The 19,925-nt window shown below is 48.1% G+C and overlaps 1 protein-coding gene across 18 annotated transcripts in view; it reads right to left on the bottom strand.

The window, feature by feature from the left end:
• Nucleotides 1-4,721: 4,721 nt before the first annotated feature.
• Nucleotides 4,722-19,925, bottom strand: part of Anks1b (ankyrin repeat and sterile alpha motif domain containing 1B) — a 1,102,934-nt gene continuing 1,087,730 nt past the window's right edge. For 9 of the 18 annotated variants that reach the window (XM_052165654.1, XM_052165651.1, XM_052165652.1 and 6 more), the window contains 2 exons: nucleotides 9,334-9,501; nucleotides 4,722-5,906 (listed from right to left, as the gene is read on the bottom strand). In XM_052165654.1, the coding sequence (XP_052021614.1) occupies nucleotides 5,796-5,906; nucleotides 9,334-9,501 (279 nt within the window). In that variant the 3' untranslated portion in view covers nucleotides 4,722-5,795. Of the gene's footprint in view, nucleotides 5,923-9,333; nucleotides 9,502-19,925 lie in introns of all 18 variants that reach the window. The other 9 variants (XM_052165653.1, XM_052165650.1, XM_052165667.1 and 6 more) reach the window with 2 other exon arrangements.

The following is a 19,925-nucleotide window of genomic DNA, read 5'->3' on the forward strand; positions in this document are numbered from 1 at the left end:
CTTGGTATTTTACCTGGGTTCTGGGACACAAAACTCAGGTCCTTAAAGCTTTCAAAAAGAGCATTTTATGATCTGAGCCCTCTCCCCAGTCTCTGCTTTGGAACTCCTCGCTTTATTTCTTTTTCCTTCTGTTTGTAGCCATTCAGAGCCTTTTCCCTCATTCATCAGATAGGAAATGTATCAGGGATACAGAGCTCGTGGGAGGCAAATATGCCAGGTGTGTGACGTGGGTCATGGTAATGACCCAGGAATTCTCTTTGCCTCTGTTGCAAACTTCATCCCTGCCCTGTCCAGGATTCGTCATCTGTGGCTTAGGCTCATGCCGCTTCTGCACCAGGACACACCGTTCAGTCTCAACAGCTTGTGCTTCATTCCTTCTGCCTGTTGGCTTTCAAGAGAGCCTCTGCTCAGCAGGAAAGCTGCCGTCTGCTCTCTTCCCGACTCTTCTAACCTCTATTTCCCTGTGGGTTGTGTGTACTTCAATAGAGCAGTCAGGGAGGATTAGAAATAAGGGGTACTTAAGATTCTGGGCTTGCTTGGCCTGTGGCTTGGGGGTGCTGGCACAAGTTGGCTTGGTTGGCCAGTGAACTGTGTTGTCTGTACTAATGTTCTTAGCTGGTGACCCGGCAACTGGTTTAATATTCTTAAGGATCCACTTTGGAGGGAACCACTGGTGTGGGCAATTCTGGGGATGGCCCTGCTTTTCATTTCTCTCACTGAAGTATCTAGAATCACCCCCAACCCAGCATTGCCATGTCCCAGGAGATGAGATCCAGGGAATAGTTCCCACGTGATTCTGATATGTAGTGGAGGCCAAGGCAGATCCCCTCTGCCCTTGGCCGTGATGCCTGACCAGGCCTGTCCCCTGAATACTCTCACCGGTGTGTGAGCTGCTCCTTTAGTTTGTTTTGCCTTCACAACCCCGGAAGCCAGGCAGCACAGGTGCACGTCAGCACGGGGCAGGGCTTAGGGCTTTTCCCTAGTTGGGTTTTAAGGAGCAACTCTGCCAGGATCACCAGCACCCTCTGCAGTCTCTGCCTTCTCTGTGTGACCTGTGACCTGTGTGAGCTTGCCTTTTACCTATTCCTGTGGTGACCGCCACCAAATCGAGTCCCTTCCACTTTTCTTCGCTAACAACCCTTATGATGATTAACTATCTTTTTTTTTTCTTTCTAGTAATGGAGGGGTGTGGCCGGTAAGCCTTATGAAGTTGGGGGGTGGAGCTTTCTGGGAAGTTCTTAAAAGTTTAGTCAACATGGCAACAATCTCACTCTTTAGTCCTTACTGTCTTTTCCTCTGCCTGGAATGTGAATACTCAGAATAAGTGCTCCGTCGCCACAATGAGAGTCTTCCCAATACTGACGGCAGAAACCACATGCTCTGGTTGGCAGCGGGAGAATATAGAAGAGCCTTGGGATCAGGAAGGCTGAGAACTACCACTGAAGGGAAAAGTATCGGCTCAGGACCCCCACGACCACCCCCCTCTCAAAAAACAAAACAAAACTGGACTTGTAATTTTGAGACACGTGGAAAAATCAGCCTCTTGAACGTCAGCAAAGAGTTGATGTAACTTCTTCCTGGGGCTGTCTCAACCTTTCCTCAGTTCTGCCTTGCAGCCTTTTATGAGGGAGAGTAGCATGCTCTGCCCCTGTACAGACTGCTTGCCTGAGTCATGGAGACCTCGGAGGACAGTTATATTTGGTATTGAAAACTGGTTGCTTTCAACAGCTTTCATTGCCACATTGTGAGCTGAGTTTGTGTGCAAGCCTGTCTGGTCTCAGTAATTCTACTAGGTCAGTAAGAGGATGTAGACATTTTCTGAACTCTGGCGACCCTGCATGCCAATCCCCTGACCCCACCTTTCTCTGGTTAGCTGAATCAAGTAGAGTCACTCATGCTGCTGCAGCTGCAGGGTCACAGCTGGGTGACCTCACTGGGTGAGCAGCATGGAATCCTTAGGTCTCCCCCTCCTTCTTCCCTCCATCATGACCCCACTCCTGGGAAGTTCAAGGCCGGGGCAGCTTTTATAAACACAGGCCTCTGGGGGTTTGGAGAAGAAAGGTTGTGACGATGGAGAGCTGTAACGTGTAGCTACGAATCTCTGAGTTACACACACATCCTACTCTGGACGCTGTACACAAGGTCTGCTCTGTGTGGGGACTTCTGTGAGAAACAGGGCTCTGCTCCTGAGGTCCAGTGGGCTTGTGGGGAACAGTATGGTGGATCTGCTGGCAGAGGCTGACTGGAGAGACGCTGCTGGCCTGTGTTGTTGGTCATTGCTTCTACTAAGACAATGCTTATAACCACCGTCCTGCTTTTCATAGGGAAGGTGGCTCATTGGATGGCCAGGAGACAAAGAGAACTTAAAGATGTAATGTCAGGAACGAGGCTTTATTGCATACAGACTTCTGAACGTAGACATTACATTTTAGCTCACCAGAAACTAGACTACTCCCCCAATCTTCAATTCATTTTAGAAATTGTAACATTTACTTGGAGCCCAAGTGCAAATGTTGGCTGATTTTTGGAGAATGTGGCCACCCGCCCTTTAAGCTTAAACGTCAGTTCCATCCTATCCAAACATCAGACAGGCTGGCAGCCTTCCCAAGTACTCCGATGTGAGAGAAACCACTTCCATGACTTATTAACAAGCCGAGCATAATTTTCCTCGGATCCATTCATCCAGATTTATTACAGAAGACTATTTAATAAGAAAAAATGAAATGGATCGTTTGAATTCAAGTCCTTCTGTAAAGGGGGCCATTTAAGTTCTCCTTTTGATTAATGTTAGCGTTTAAGGGCTTGTCACTCTCAACCACTGGTTACTGCATTTATCAAATATCAGGCTTTCCCTTTAAACAAAGTCAGCTATAAATCCCATCTCCCATGCCTGAGCTGGCCTTTCTGCTTCGGTCCTGTTCCTTTTGTTCCCTGCCTTGCTCTGGCCAGGGGCTGCTTTTGTGCCCTGACCTTAGGTTTGGGTGAAGAATGGAGAGAGAGATCAGAGTTACCCCTGTCTTTCTCTCTGAGGCTCACTGTCTGTTGTACCCCGAGTCTGGAGAGGGTTAACTCTGCCACATGGGTCCCTTTGTCCCTATGACTTCTTCAAGCTGGTGCCAATACAAGAGGGCGATCTCAGCTCAACACTACGCTAGTCTTGTGTCTTTTAATTTCTCCTAATTGGAGTGTGCCACGTACTGCTCCACGCTGGAATCATGATGGATACAGACACGCATGTGATGAACAGAGAAAAATACAAACAAAGTGAGCAAACCAGCCCAGTGGAAGCTTCAGAGTGGGACCCCACCCCCAACCCTCCACCCCCTGAGGTATCCCAGGACCCAGGGCCCATTTCAAGCCAGCTTTCACAGGTTTCTCTCTCTCGGGTTCAAAGTCCCAGGCCTCTGAATGACAGTCAGAGAGCACCCTAAGACTGCTTTGGGATTTCAAGGGTAGAGGTCATGGCTGGGCAGTGGGTGATGGGGGTCGAGGGACGGGCGGCATGGTGGTCACTGACTGCGGGATCTGTGTAGCTCTGACTAGCCCATCACCCACTTTATAGCAGGTGGACATTGTAGGAAAAAAGATGAAAGGACTCCCGGATATATAGGGATGTGCAGGGGATGCTTTCCCAAGTGAAAAGCATTTCCCTATATTTGTGTTATGCTGCATAGGCAGTCTGCTGTGTGTGTGTGTGTGTGTGTGGTCCCCTCTGTTTTAGCGATGTCTGTCTTGCCAATTTCCCTCTTATATGCCACTTAAAAAAAAGACAATGCAAAGGCATGGTAGCTTATGGCTGAAATTCAAGCTTCAGAAGACAGTGTTTTCTTTTTCAGACTGCCTGAACTTGGGAATGAGCAAGTTTTGTTTTTGTTTTTTTCTCACTGATGTTGCCAATTGAAAACAAGTCTCTTTATCTGTGGAGAGGCCTGGGCCTTTGGTCCTGCTCCTACGGGGGAATCGGGAGGATCTTGAGAGCGACGCCAGGCACCAGCCACTGTACAACTTCTGTTTTATTTTGTGTGCTTTTTTTTTAAATATAGGATATAAATAATGACAAAAATTACAAAATGTATAACTGGAAGCCCAAGCTTATTTACACAAACGCCTGTGTTTCAGCAAAGCTACTGTCTGCTTTGCTCCCATGCAAGTTCCTTTTGGTAGCATATTTTAATGTCACTCTCCTCTCTGTTTCCTACATACATATCAACAGTGAATAGGCAAAATATATACAAGGAACTATTCAGTTCAAGTAATTTAATATTGTATTAAAATTCTTCAACACTGAACTCAAACCGTATACATTGGTCAGTTGAAATGAAATTTAGTTTCTCTTCAAAACTCACCAACTGATGAATGTGAGAATCTCAGATTTAAAATAATATTGGTTAATTAAAAAAACATTAAGACAAGTTCACAATTTGTCAATATCGCTATAATGAACTTCAAAATGATTCACAATATGATTGGTTAGAACAATATACATTAAAATGTTATTTTCTATAATGATATTGATACTGTTTATATAATTTGTTTCTACAGAAATATACATTATGGTATCATACAAATACTCCACAGAGACATTAAAAAATTAAAATACCTTAAAGAAACATAAGTAAATTTATTTAATCAAATAGTAAGCAAACATTTTTTTTTAAATCTGTTTCAAGAAAAGTTTTTATTACTTTGGAATTTCTTCTTTTTTTGTGTATTTATTTTTTCTAGAAAAGAATTTTGCAATAGAATTTTATTAACATTGTTCTCAAACAAGGTTTTCTTAACAGAAATCTTGACAGCAGGAGCCCTAGCTTTTATTTTAATTTTTTTTTTGTTAAACATGTTCTTTAAAACACCTCAAAGGCTGAAACAAAACAAAACAAACCCAAAACAACCCCAAATAACCCACTTATGCAGGCTATGGCCGAGTCAGTACTTTGGGTCACCCGAAGCACTAGCCTGTTGTTCTGCTCTTGAGGCAAGGGCTTCAGGGCATCTCCACAACTGAGCCAGATCCTCAGAGCAAGCCGCAGTAGGAATGAAGTCATTTGAAACGAAACCAGAAACATCCCGCACAACAAACCTAGTTTTCTTATGAATGCATTAATGAAACATTCTTTTTAATAAAAATATTTAATACAAGACACATTTTTTTCTGTGCATAATAAATTCCTCTGTTTTAAATCACTTTTTAAATTTTTTGAATCATTCAATAAAGGTTTCCTTTATCTGACATAGTTGATTACTATAAAATCCACAAATATAGAAATCGGGTGTGTGTATGTGGGGGGGGGGCAGGATTTCCTGGTGAGGGTTGCTTTGTCTTTTTGCATGAAATTGTACTCAGTGATACAATGACTTTACAGGTGCTTTGGGGAGGGGGCTAGTACTGTTCTGACTTTCCCTTCTAAATGGCTGACCGTGAAAACTTAAACCCAAGATGTTTAGACTTTTAGGCAGTACTGGAGACCCTCTCTCTCCCCACCCTTGCACTTTTAAAAAGGTATTCTCCCCCCAACTAAAGCAAAGCAAGTACGGGGCAGTTGAGCAGTACCTCGGAGGAGGCGGTGGTAGCGGCGTTGGGGCGCCCCGCGCAGCCCCCCTCGCGCCTCTAGGGGGCGTCAAAGTCTCGCTGGCAGAAGGCTCCCTAGGGATGGCCGTCGCCCTTCCGCCCGTGACGAGGCCACGCGAGCTGGAGCGGTCTTCCTCCCGGGGCGGGTGGACACGGAGGCGCGAAGGAAAGCCTGCTGCGGGGACTGCTTGGCGAGCAAGGCACCGCGAGGACGGGGCGGCGGGTATCAGAAAATCGTGGTTTCATACTTGGTATTAATGCCCCTCTTGGCTTCTTGCCCCGGCTCCACAATCCACGGCAGATTGGCCAGAGTCTTTTGCTCAGAAGGGTCGATCTGCTTTAAAACAGAAAGGCTGATGCCCGTTATCCGGCAGCTGGGCGGCGGCGCGGCCGCGTGGGCGCCGCTGGAACCCCACCTCGGGCCCCGCTCGCCCCGCCGCGCTGCGGGGCGGCCCCGGCGGCGTCCGCGCTTTCGCACCTGTACTGCACAGCGACTCCGCAGGGGCCTGCAAGGGTGACGCGAGTGAGACCCGGCCCCGCCCCCAGGGCGCAGAGGCAGGGGAGCATCCTCCGAGGACCCTGCGGCGCCCCACCCACTTGCCTGCTGCCTTTCTGAGCTCCAGCCACGAGTGAGCCTCTACACGGGGCCACGAGTGAGCCCTACACAAAGGCCTCTGCTCTCTCCCGGTTGCTTCCTAGCCAGTGTGGTTCAGGTGGTGGCTCCAACACGACTTCCTGTCCTAGAAGCTGTACTTGCCACACCCTCTACAACAGTGGCACTTCAACTTTTTAGCTCCCCTCTTGCGATCTCTTCCTGACACAGACACATAACCACCTGTCCACTCCCTCTTCCATAACGGATGCCCCATAAAGGTGGGGTTTTGTTAACTTTATTGCTATTTTCACCAAACCTGGGAAAGCTCTTGGCCGCCCAAATGCAAAGCAGGCATACAGTAAATAATTTGTACAGTCAGTAAATGCTGTTCAGACAATGAGTGCTACACCTGGATAAGAAAGGTACTGGAGTGGACAGAAAGCAGTTTACCGATCCCAGGGGGAGGGGAAAGTGGCAGAGAGGGATATACCCGAGACAGGAAGGGAGAGGCCAGCAAGGGCCCGTCAGGCTGGGCCTTGGCGGACTCTGTACTGGGCTCAGATGCCCTTGAGCTTTACATAAAGGGCAGCAGCCAGGCTCTGAGCTCTGTCAGGCTCAGTTAAGCCCTTTCCCCAATGGCTTGCTCATCCTCTGGCCATCGTCTACTTGGCTCTGTAAATTGGGCCAAGGAGTTTCTGGGAGGCCTCCTCGGTCTTCCTCTACCAGCTTTTTAACCTGCAGGAGGCTGCAAGGCCTGAGCCTATGCCTATCGGGCTGCCTTCTGCCGCGCGGTTTCCACTGTGTCGTCTTCATAGGATGAGGGAAGGGATTTTTAGGAGCACTTGTGCGCTTCCTAACAGTAAACAACCCGAGCTGAGGAAAAGAAATTCTGGAGCCTGGTGAGGGCCTGCATCCGGAGCCAGGTAGATTGTGTCCTCTCCTGCTTCCCAGAGAGGGCGGCTAGATGACTATTCTATGAGCCCTTACGGCAACCAAGCCTCCTTTGTGCTCCTCTGGAAGGAGCCTACGTGGACCTCGGACCGCAGTAAGGCTGGAAGGAGGTGCGAGCTGTGAACAGATTTGTCCGGCCCACACGAGGGGGAATGGAGTAGTCTAAGTGACAATAACCCACACACATGCCATGCATTCCTGGATGTTCACAAGCCTAATAGTCAGACTCAAAGACACCTTCGTCAAGTCCGCCCTCACCACCTCATGTCTTTGGCCGCAGGTTTGTGCAGGTGAGTGCTGCTGTGGGCGTGGCCCTGGGGGATAGCATGCCGGGTGTACTTCATGAGCAGATTATTTTTATGCAGAAATAAGCTCAGTCAATACTACACAGAATGAAGAGGGGCTGCGATGTGACCAGGCATCTACCCTAGTTAGAAAACTTCATGCAGCTGAAACCTGAATGATACCACGGGGCCGTGCAGAATTTTTTTTTGGGGGGGGGGAGGGTCAGGGGAGGTGGTGGAAGAGAACAATCCCGGGTGGCATTACAGCCTCCAGTGGCACCGAGCAGTGTGTTCTCCAGGAATGGATGGCCCGGGGATCACCGTGTGTGATGAGAGCTTAGCTTCGGGTATTTTTAGGGTGCCATGGTTTTTGCCGCGTGGAGAAAGGGAGTCACTGGGAGGGGTGTGCACTGGGCTGGGATTAGGGGATGATGGAAAAAGTGGAGGTGTGTTCGAGGGGAGCAAAGATTGGTCTCTGCTCATGGGCTGGATGTGGAGCATCAACAAGCAATCAGGGTGACTTGGGGACTCTGGTGACAAGCAGCATGGTGATGTGTCATCTACTGGGCTGGGGACAGGGGGAGCAGTAAGGATCTGCACTGGCTAAGCCGGAAGGTGGAGAGGCTTAGAAACACAGTGGACAGACACTTCTAGGGTTCTGGGCTGTGTCAAGGATTGGGGGGAGAGAGAGCTAGAGAGCAGGGGGCGTGGGCTGAGGAGGTGCTGAGGCAGGAGGGTCAGGGTAGGAGTGCAGTGTGGGCTTTGAGGGGTGCAGCAGCCGCTGGTAATGACCCATCAGCGGAGGCCTTCTGGGATGCAGGAGGACAATGGTCAGGGGCTTGAAGAGGCCGGATGCTGAGGGGTCATCCTGTGGGTGCTGAGGTTACCAAGAGCAGAGACAGGAAAGGGGGCCCCAGAGGTGTAATCCGGAGAAGCCACATCATTCCCAAGGAAGGCACCTCCCTCTGGAGGTTAAAAATGTCTGTTTCCTCAGGACACCGAGGCTGAGAGAGCTGATGGTAGGAGGAGGAGGAAGAGGAGGAGGAGGAGGAGGAGGAAGAGAAGGAGGAGGAGAGGGAGGAGGAGGGGGAGGAGGATGCAGCAGATGGGGAGATGGCGGGGTGAGGGGGGCAACGCATTCTGGGGGCCTGCCCGGTGCCAATCCCAGAGATTCTAGGATGCAGGATGGTAGCTGGAACAGAGAGCAGATGGGAAGCTGGCTGGGAGCCTTCCAGCTTTGGGGTGTTGCTACTACCAGAGGCGGCCGCTTTGAAGTCATACCAGCCTGTTGGGACAGGATGTCTGCGGAGCCTGTGGGAGGGAGGGAAGGGAGGAAGTTCCTGGAGGGAGGCAGATGACAGGGAGGAGGGGGTGTCACCTTCTAACGGTTACTAGGCTGTGGAGAGCTTCAGCTGTCCAGAGGGAAGGCACACAGGCTGTGGCCCTGGCATCTCGAGGGTGAGTATGCCGTGGCCTCCTGAAAGACACAGAAGCTGTGGTGTCTAGCTTTTGCCAGGAGGGTACCAGGAAGGGTACCATCCCCCTTGAGCCTCTGCACAACTCTCTGGAGGGCAGAGGCTTGTCCCGTGATTGAGTGGCAGGCGAGGCCTCAGAGAAGGCTGCCTCCACACTTTGCCGGGCCTTCTGGTGAGCTGGGTCAAAACCAGAAGGGGCAGCTAGTGATTCTAGTTCTTGCAAGGCTGTTGCTGCAGGTGGCAGAGAAAAAAAAAAGTGGTTTTCTCTGTTACCTTTGGGTTCTGGGGAGAGGAGTCCTTGAGCCTGCACGAATGATGGTCGCATGCCAGCAGGTGACCACGGGGAAGGACAGGGGAGGGCAGGCTGGATTCTAAAGGCCTCCCTCACCGCACCGGGTCCTGTTCGAATCCCCCTTCCCTCTGGTTGCAGGCTTAGAAATGTCTCTATCTTGTACTTACCACTGACTTGCGAATGCTAACTCGGGGCTTTGGGATTGGTTTCGAGGGCTTGTTCTCGAAGCTTTCTGGAAGCGTGGAGGAATGGCCTCCTTTTCTTGCTTGGAGAGCTAGCTGGTAAGCGACCTCAAATGCCTGTCCCAGCGTTAGGATGATTTCATAGGCTAAATTCTGCAAGAGCAGACAGACAGACAGACAGACAGACAGACAGACAATAAAAGCATTTACTATAGGCACACAAAGGGTCAGAGTGAATGGATAGCTGAAGATCAGGGTGGAGCCTGACTGGCCCCACCTGCAGCTGCAGTGACTCAGGAAATCTGTTAGGTCGGGCCACTCTGGACCTTGGTGACTGAGGTAGCATCCTTGTGTGGAGCCAGGAAGCCAGACCTCCCCCATTCATCCCTTCTAAGCAGAAAGAGTCCTCATGCAGCCCACCAGCCCCCGGGGTGGGGGTGGGGCCCTCCAGGTGCAGCTCGATGCTCTACTCGTGGGTGGCTTCTGTGCTCTTGAGACTTGGATGGGGAAAGGGGAGAGGCACTGCCGTCCCTGGGTTTGGAACGCCCCAGTCAAGCCTGCGAAGATGATCCCACACGCTCCATGGGAGGTGTTCCTGAGAACTTTGGGTCTTTTTCACCTCAAACATCTGTGATTCAGTGACTATATAGGAAATACACTCAGAGTCTAATTTAGGCCGGGGGAGAGGTATTAGTCATGCTGGTGTGGAGTCTCACAGTTGCAGCAGCGAGCAGGCAAACATTGTTCAAACAGAGCTAATTATCCATCTATTTCTTGAGTTTTTTTTTTTTTCACTCCCCAAGGGTTCACGCTCTATATTTTATCATCAAATCACCAAGACACGAGAGTTTGTCAGGCCAGGAAATGATACCAAACCTCTCCCGGGACGTATGTCCTTTGCACAGACCAGTCTTTACACAGGCAAGTTCTCCCAGGGTTGTTCCTGCCGTTCTTCCGATACTTATTTTTGACTTCTGCCTTCTCTCCCACACACAGCTTCCCCTTTATCTTCTCCCACAGGGACAGCATGACATTAGCCTGCTCAAAGGCGGGAGGGATCTGAGCCGCAACATCCCTACGTCAGAAAGCATCATAGAAGTGGGGGCCTACTGGTCTACCCAGAATGTGCTGGGGGATCGAACCTGTGGCCTCAAGCATGCTTAGCAAATGCTCGACATAGAGCTACACTCTCAGCCTGAGCATGTTGCCAGTGCTGATGCACAGGCTAAGAACAGCCACCCGCGGTCTCAAGTTTTTCATTCTGTGATCATCCCTATAGTGTGTCTCTGTTTTTTGTTTTCAAAATTTCACATCTGTTTCTGCTAAAAGAACACTATGTCTTCCTGTTCTTATTACCTACCCCCATCCTTCCCAGCATGCATTAAGAAGTGTTAGGGACTCCTGTTGTCCTCAGCACTCAGTGAGGAGGGACAACATGAGGTGGCCTTCCAAGGCCATGGTGAAGAGTCTCACCAACCAGACTTTAGGTCAAAGCCCTATCAAGTCCTGGTCTTGGACGCAAGTAGGGCAATGCCTATGACCTTGAGAGCTGGTAGGACACAGGGTGAGTCCGTCTCTGTGCTCCTATCAGACAGACATTTGATCCTGTCATCCCGTCCCTTGCACAGCTAGGCCACGCCCCTCCCGGCAGTGAACACGAAGCCATGTTTGTCTCCATGGATGAGTCAGGCAAGCAAATTAGCAACACACCAACAAATGACAGTGGAGGAGGACTGGGAGGCAGCTCTGACCATCACTGCACAAAGAAGGCGGAGCCCTTTCCTCTGCCTACACTCTGCCTACACTGTGCACACGCCATTGGCAGCTTTGCCTCAGGGTGGGGGCAGGGTCTGTGGAAGTCCAAGGGGGCTTCTGACTTCCCCGGTGTCGGGACTGTGCAGTTCTTTCTGTGAAGGTGGCTGGTAGCCCACATGGAGTAGATGCTTGTGCTCTGGGTCTGGTGAGACGCTAACTGGCAGCCTCGGCAGGCAGGAGCAGTGAGCTTAGGGCGCAGATCCTTCGCCACTAGCCTCAGACAATTTCCTGAGAGTGAGAGCTGTATGAGCCCACAGTGTCTTCACATGGAAGCCAAAGCTGCTCCTTTGAGAGGCTTTCTAATGGTTACTATGGGTAACTATGGGAAATTAAAAGCTTCTGCTTGTTACAAGGTTAGGTGTTTTGTCCTTTCTTTTTCAATGAGTGACTGGTGTTAGGAAAGTCCCCAAGGAAGAAAGGGAGACCAGATCACTCAGCCACCAGCTAGCTTTGAACCTGTGGCCGTCATCCTGCCTCAGCCTTCCCAGAGCTGGGATGACAGGTGTCTTGCTTCTCCCTTCTCTCTGTCTCTGTCTCTCCCTCCCTCTCTCCTTCCTCTTCCCCATTCCCCCTTCTCTGAGACAGGCTTTCTCTGTGTATCCCTGGCTGTTCTGGACCTAGCTCTGTCAACCAGGCTGACCTCAAACTCAGAGATCTACCTGCCTCTGCCTCCCAAGTGCTGGGACTAAAGGTGTGCACACCAGCACATTTTTTTTTAAACAATTTTCCTTTTGTGATTTGGGAAGAGATGGATGTTATTACCTTTCTGTCTGTCTTTCTTGTAACCTTAATGTTTGAAACATGGATGCTGGATGGGGGGGGGAAGGGAGGGGCCCCTGGGGACTGAGACCTGTAGTGAGGGATGCACTGTTTGTCTCAGTGTACCAGGACCCAGCAGGGAACAGGTGCTGTCACAGAGGACCTGAGGGCATTCCATTCACCCTCCCTCCGTCCCTCCCTCTGTCCCTCCCTCTCTTCTTTCTTGCTTTTTATCTTCTTTCTTTCCTTTCCTTTCCCTTTTCTTTCTTTCTTTCTTTCTTTCTTTCTTTCTTTCTTTCTTTCTTTTTTTTATCTTCTTTCTTTCCTTTCCTTTCCTTTCCCTTTTCTTTCTTTCTTTCTTTCTTTCTTTCTTTCTTTCTTTCTTTCTTTCTTTCTTTCTTTCTTTCTTTCTTTCTTCCTTCCTTCCTTCCTTCCTTCCTTTCCCTTTTCTTCTTTCTTTCTTTCTTTCTTTCTTTCTTTCTTTCTTTCTTTCTTTCTTTCTTTCTTTCTTTCTTCCTTCCTTCCTTCCTTCCTTTCCTTTCCCTTTTCTTTCTTTCTTTCTTTCTTTCTTTCTTTCTTTCTTTCTTTCTTTCTTTCTTTCTTTCTTTCTTTCTTTCTTTCTTTCTTTCTTTCTCTCTCTCTCTCTCTCTCTCTCTCTCTCTCTCTCTCTCTCTCTCCCTCCCTCCCTCCCTCCCTCCCTCCCTTCCTTCCTTCCTTCCTCCCTCCATGGATGGAAGCCAGGGCCCTGAGCAGGCAGACCCTCCTACCACAGAGCCATACTCTCGCCCTGACCGAGCATCCGTGACCCAGTGTATTTGCTGCAGGACCATTCTGCCTGACTCTGCTGTGTCATCCCCACTATGCACAATGGAAGAAGAACGGCTCTCCGGAGAGCTGGACACTGAAAAGGCCAACATAGAAACCCATATTGTAGCAGGACTTAATTACACATTAAGTATATTCATTATATTAATGCGTTAATTACCATGAGTAATGGGAAGGCAATTTTACTGTTGTACAGATGGGAGGAGTCTCGCAGCCTTCTCATAGTGCTTGCTCCGGGACTCGGTACTGTGTGAAGTCTGACCACTCTGAGGCCACTACGCCTGGATGCAGAGAGAGCCAGGAGGAGGTGTTGCTTGATAAGGCCCGAGGCTGGACCAGTCCAGCCACCTTACATTTCCCAGCCTAGCGCTTAGATGTAGGATATGGTCCATGGAGGAACCTCACGGCCTAGGCAGACTATCCAAGCTGGCCCAAATAGAGACTCCGGACATGGCAGAGCACAGAGCAGAACTTCAGTATTATGGACTGAATTATGGACTCGGAGCACCACGAGGATAATGAAGCAGATGCTACTTTTGTGCCCCTATCTTGCATGGTGCTTATTATGCAATCTATAGCTGATTACCATAAACAGCAAAAGCTGGCTGGCTGAGCCCTCCCTGGCTCAGGCAGTGTGTGAAGCTATCATGAAGTTGGAGTCTGGGTCTGGCCCTGTCAAAGGTCACAGTTATTCCATGTTTCGAACCTTTGAAGTCGGCATGACCAGGCTCATCTTGTGCTATTGCCACCTGTGGGCATGAACTGGAATTCTTTTAGGTTTGTATTTGCTAACCTTGGATAATGCTACGTAGTTGTGACTTGGGCTCCTTCTGCATCTTTGTGGCTTATGAGAAGACAGTCACCTGGGGCTGAGGATGCAGTTCAGTGGTAGAATGCTTAGCTAGCACATTCTAGGCTGTAGGCTCAATCTCTAGGTTACCTGTCCACCATAGATCTCTAGGGACACATGGCAAACACCTTTGAATGTTTTCTACATCAGTCCAGTGAAGGATGGTAACACACATGTGCGTTGTGTATTTGGTGTGGCCATGGGGATAATTATTGGAAGGAGCTTACTCTGGCCTTCAGTTTTCTTATTATACATAGCTATCTATTTTAATGGATCATTTGAGACTCACTTACAATATTGAACCCTACAGCAGTAAGGACCAACATGTACTATTTACTATGTGTCGCATGGCACGAAAAGTGCTTTCTCATCCAGGATAAAGGCAGGGAGTCCCAATCCTGTAGGGATAAAAATGGGGCACATATAAAAAAAAAATCACATCTTCCTTTCCCTTTTCTCTTTGGCAAGGACCCCCATATGTGGATGAGAAACTTAAGGGGCCATCTTATCTCAAGTATGAAGTCTAAGGGTACCCAGTAGATGCAAACTTATTTCTTTCTTGCAAACTGGGGGTGTACAGGTCACTGGTATTAACTGTGAGCTCTTCTAGGCAGCCAGGGCTATAGCTTAACATCACTGGATGTTCACTCAGCTATTTGTGGTCATGCCCCTGTTCCCTGGCCTGGGTCTAACCTATAGCAGGCCATAAAATGCTCATCCAATGCTACAAGGGCCAATGGTACCACCAAGCTTCTTTTTGGCAACAAAGGAGGATCACAGAGAAACAAATAAATGTATCCCAGTGCCCTGCATCCCAGTCCTGAGGCTGACCTGGTATATCCTTCCTTTTCCAGTTGTAGGAAAACTGTATCATAGACTGAAGACAATCTGCCCCGCCCCCTCCCCCCAACTCTCCCAGAAAAAGTCCTGGTACCCAGGGAATGCAACATGTAAGTAAGCACTTTCTAGGGATTTTCTCCTTAGCTTGAAAATCTGTTAGGCTGAAGGGTTTGATGACATTGTATCTAGGGGTATTCATTATAATGTATAATGAACATCTCATATAGCACACAGTACCACATAGTGCAATACTGGGTAGTCATTTAAGATGAAAGACAAGCGGGGAGAAGGGCTGAAGAGATGGCGCAGCAGTTAAAAACACCGACTGCTCTTCCAGAGGTCCTGAGTTCAATTCCCAGCAACCACATGGTGGCTCACGACCATCCCTAATGAGATCTGATGCCCTCTTCTGGTATACAGGTGTACATATGCAGATAGAGCACTCATATACATAAAATAAATAAATTACTCTTTTTAAAAAAGGATGAAAACTGAATCATTGAAAAGAACTGGTTGGAAGATAGAAGGCTATGTAAGATCTGGGGCCTGCTGGTGCATACCTGACATCCTAACTGCTCAGGAAACAGAGGCATGATGGTCCCAAGTTCTAGGACAGCCTGGGCTATGTAGTGGGATCATGTCTTAAAGAGTATGTAGAAACATATGCATAGGAAACACTTACATCTGGAAACATTAACACTAGCTATCATGGCTGTTAAGCTTGTGGAAGGCTTCTCTTCTCTTCTCTTCTCTCTCTCTCTCTTTCTCCATCTCTCTCTTTCTCCCTCTCCCCCTCCCTCCCCCTCCCCCTCCTTCCTCCTTTCCCCATACTCCACTTTATCTCCACATGCCAAGGACCACACTTGTACTGCCTTGCACCTGCTAGGCAGGTGTCCTATCACTGAGTCACACCCCCATCGTGGATGACTTTTCATAAACGTCCTTTTGTGTTTTGAGCTTCATTTAAATGAAGATGAATAATTTTTTCAGCTGTAACATTTTTCTATGTTTTTTAATGTTCAGACTCATCCTACTCATCCCTCCTGCTTCCCTCTGGGGCTCTGGGCCTCCTCCTCCTTCTCTGGTGGAGAACGCTGGGAATGATTTTCCAGCGTGATCCAGGACTTGTGTGCAGGTGCTAGTCTGGCTCACCTCCATGGACCAGCATCTATTTGGTCATGAATCTTTAGATGCACCGGTTTTCACATTGGATTTCAATTCTAACATCTGCTTCGTTGAATTTGAAAATTCCCAGTACTTACTGTAATCTGAAGCCTCCCAAGACTCTTCTCCAAGTACAAAAAAGAAAGAGTCAGATGATCTTTGGTCTAACCTCTTGTCAAGCCTCACTGAGAAAATGCTGCTCTATGGACCTCCACCTGCGGACACTCTTGTCCGTCCACTCTCATGGTTGTACAGGGTTGGAAGGTAGCACCAACTCTGATCACTGTGAGTTTGGGCTGTACTGCACTGTCTACATCTCAAGCATCTCCCCCCCACCCTTAATTATCATCTAGATCTAAATCTACATCTATGTCTAAATCTTCTAATCAACTGCCACAGGAGCTGCATAGTGTCTAAGACAAGGCTCTGGACAAGTAGTCATCAACTGTGGGTTTTGACCCTTTTGGGGATCCCATATTAGATATCCTGCATATCAGATATTTATATTACAATTTATAGCAGCACCAAAATTAGAGTTATGAAGTAACAACAAAATCATTTTCTGGCTGGGGGGTCAGCACAACGTGAGGAGCTGTATCAAAAGGTTGTGGCATTGGGAAGGCTTAGAACCACTGTTCTGGACTGTCTGTAGATTCTGTAACCCTCTCAATGTCCTATACAGGCTAAATTATCACCTCCTTTCTATCTGTGACGAACTCATGGTCAATGACATTGATAATATTGGACAAGCACACAACTCTCCTGAGGGGCACCATCATATTCAAGTCAAGAATGATATCACGTTTATTGCCCCCCTAAGATACCATGTTGGGGAACGCCATTGTATAGATACACATGGAGAATGGGTACGTGATGCCACTTCATGGGGACAGGAGGAAGGACATCCTTTCTGACTTAAACCTCCCTGAGGATTTGCTTTCTGTGGGGGAGGTGTATACTTTCCTTTCAGACAAACCCAGCCATTCACCCTGACCTCCAGAAGGTCAGAGGCCTATTTGTTACTTGGTCTTGATAATCAGGCAGCGCTCTGAGCAGTCACCAGGTACTAGAACTGTGATATTATAGAACTCGGTCTGTGTTTTTCCTAGTTTACATGTGTGGCCCCCTCATACAGTCAGGCCTATTGTATCTACTAACGGGAGCATTCTGAATTTTGTATAGAATGCAGCAAGGCAGTGTGACCACTTCGACATTTATCAAAGGGGTTTTACTTTGCTTAATCCATTCCTGATAACACTATTATATAAGAATGTGTTGGATGTGGCATCCACACCATTAGGTAGGTGTGACAAGAAGGAAAGTGAGCTGAGGTGGGAAGGGCCCCCTTGTCAGGCAGGGGAGCCGTGCTTTAGGAGAAGATGATTCCGACCTATCTAGCTACGTTTCCCATTAGGATTAGAAAACCAGCGGCCTCATTGCCGTGACTGAGATCATGAACAATGCATTGGTTCCATAGCATTGGAAGCTACAGCTACAGGTGTTCAGATCTGACATTCAAAGATAAGGACTGTACTGGCTGGTTTTGTGTGTCAACTTGACACAGGCTGGAGTTATCACAGAGAAAGGAGCTTCAGTTGGGGAAATGCCTCCATGAGATCCAGCTGTAGGGCATTTTCTCAATTAGTGATGAAGGGGGAAGGGCCCCTTGTGGGTGGTGCCATCCCTGGGCTGGTAGTCTTGGGTTCTATAAGAGAGCAAGCTGAGTAAGCCAGGGGAAGCAAGCCAGTAAGAAACATCCCTCCATGGCCTCTGCATCAGCTCCTGCTTCCTGACCTGCTTGAGGTCCAGTCCTGACTTCCTTTGGTGATGAAATGAACAGCAATACAGAAGTGTAAGCTGAATAAACCCTTTCCTCCCCAACTTGCTTCTTGGTAATGTTTATGCAGGAATAGAAACCCTGACTAAGACAAGGACCATGCCTTCACCTGGGAGGCAGGAGCAGAGAATTGTTATTAATTAATTATTATTTAATTGATAACACATTAATATTAATTACTGCCCCGGTTAGCCTCAGGTCAGCTGTCAGGGTGCTCCAATGGTAGACCGTGAGCAAAGCCCTTAGATTTTCTGCATCTGCTAAACACAGCAGGGATGGCATCTTTATCATGTTCACCAGTGTTGCCGAAGAGACAGACTGAGAAGAGGGTGTGAGGGCCCAGTGGTTAAGAGCTCCCGTTGCAAAGGACACAGGTTTGAGTCCCTGTGGAGCCACCCATGTGGAGGCTCACTGCCTCCTCGGGCACAAGACATGCATGTGGTTCAGACCTACATGTGGGCAAAACACTCGCAGACATAATATAAAAAGAATCTAGGAGGAGAGGAAGAGGAAGAGGAGGAGGAAGAGGAGGAGCAGAAAGAGGAAGAGGAAGAGGAGGAGGAATAGGGGGAGGGATTTTTTCTTGGTTTCCTTCCATCCTAGGAGCTCTAGGATTCTCTAGGGTGAAGCCAATGCCAGTCCTCCACCCAGTTAGTTAGCAATCCAATCAATAAGTCAAAGATGAGAGGTCCCAGAGAGACATGCACAGTTGAAGCCATGTTAAACAGGAACACATTATTCAAAGGCCAGACAAGGGACTGCAAGGCCTCTCTCTCCAATAGTGCTTCAAGAGCCAATGACCAAGGGCTGCTGTCATCTTAGAAAGTATCATTATTTCAGTAGGGCCTGGAGGTGCAGGCCTTCAATCCTAGATCATCAAAGGATGATCCTCCAAAAGAGGATCGCAACTTTAAGGCCTCCCTGGGCTACAGTGTGAGTCCTAGGCCAGTGTAGGCAACCAGTGAGGCCTCAATTTTAAGTAATAAATAAAGAGTGCTGGTTTGCAGTACAGTAATGGAGACCTTGCTTAATATGCTTGCGTCCCTAATATCAATTCCTGATACCTTGAAACGCTTTTTGTTCTGTCATGGTTTGAATATGCTTGGCCCAGGGAGTGGCACTATTAGGAGGTGTGGCCTTGTAGGAGTAGATGTGGGTGCAGGCTTTAAGACCCTCATCCTAGCTGCCTGGAAGTGAGACTTCTCCTAGCAGTCTTCAGATGAAGATGTAGAACTCTCAGCTCCTCCTGCACCATGCCTGCCTGGATGCTGCCATGCTCCTGCTTGATGATAATGGACTGACCCTCTGAACCTGTAAGCCAGCCTCAATTAAATGTTGTCCTTTATAAGACTTGCCTTGGTCATGGTGTCTGTTCAAGTTAACTAAGACTCTTATTAATAATCACCTCCTCAAAACTATTCCAAACGGCCAAGCGTTTTACCCAGTCTGCACTCCCTTCTTGTCTGCCATCTGTACTTGGTGAGTTACTGCTCATCTTTGGGGATATCCTCCAGGTATGAGCTCCTCAAGGCTCTCTCTCCAAGTCTCCTTTCCTGTCCTCTGAGGCTAAGCCAAAGTCTTGTTCTTATAGTTCCTCACCCCGCGGTATTGTATGGCATTTATTAGGATTTTCTCTCTGTAGCTCTGATTCCCTAGTTGACTGGGTGCCTTGAGGGGTGCTTGTCTCCTTCAACTTTGCAAGACTAGGGGCTTAGTATATGGTTGGTACCCGACAGGTGTTGGATTAAGTGAAGAAGGAAGCTGTAGTAGGTCCCTAACATAAGGACCCTGTACCTTAGGATCAAGATGGGTCATCCTGTCATTTTATCTCTTTTTCCCACAGAAAGACCTGATGAACAAATGCTGAGAAAATGCCAACAACATGACAGTCTCGGAATGGAGGAAAGTGTTTTCTGTCTGGGTTGTCAGTATGGCCTCCAGACAGAGGCTATGGCTTTATCTCTAATTTGTTTGAATTCTTGTGTTCTAAAATCTGGGATAAGCTTCTTCTACCACTTGCTTCACCCACGTCTAGAGGCAAAAATAACTGAGAATATTCTGGGCATATTCACAGATTCTATTGACATCTCTTTAGCTTTACCTACAGCTACTTTCCCCAAGCACCTCCTAGGAACCACCCGAATAGCTTATAGAACTATGCATTGCCTAATCATGATCTTCAGCATGTAGAAACAGGAGGACCTCTTTTGCCGAGATCTATATCAGGACCAGAACTGACATACTGACTGGTTGACATGCACATTCCTTCTCTGCGGCTAATTTATGGTAACTGAGAGAAGAGGGAGGTTACCTTTCCTAATTATAATAGGAGAACCTGTAGACAATGTTGGAGATACAGAGAATACCGAACAAAATTAAGTTTACCTGTAAAATTCCACTGCTGGGGATATAGCTACTGCTATAATTTATTGTGATTTCTTTTTATATGTGTATAGACATTCATATGCTTTATAAGCTATATGAATA

The sequence above is a fragment of the Apodemus sylvaticus genome, chromosome 20, assembly GCF_947179515.1.
Source record: "Apodemus sylvaticus chromosome 20, mApoSyl1.1, whole genome shotgun sequence".
Taxonomy (NCBI): Eukaryota; Metazoa; Chordata; class Mammalia; order Rodentia; family Muridae; genus Apodemus; species Apodemus sylvaticus.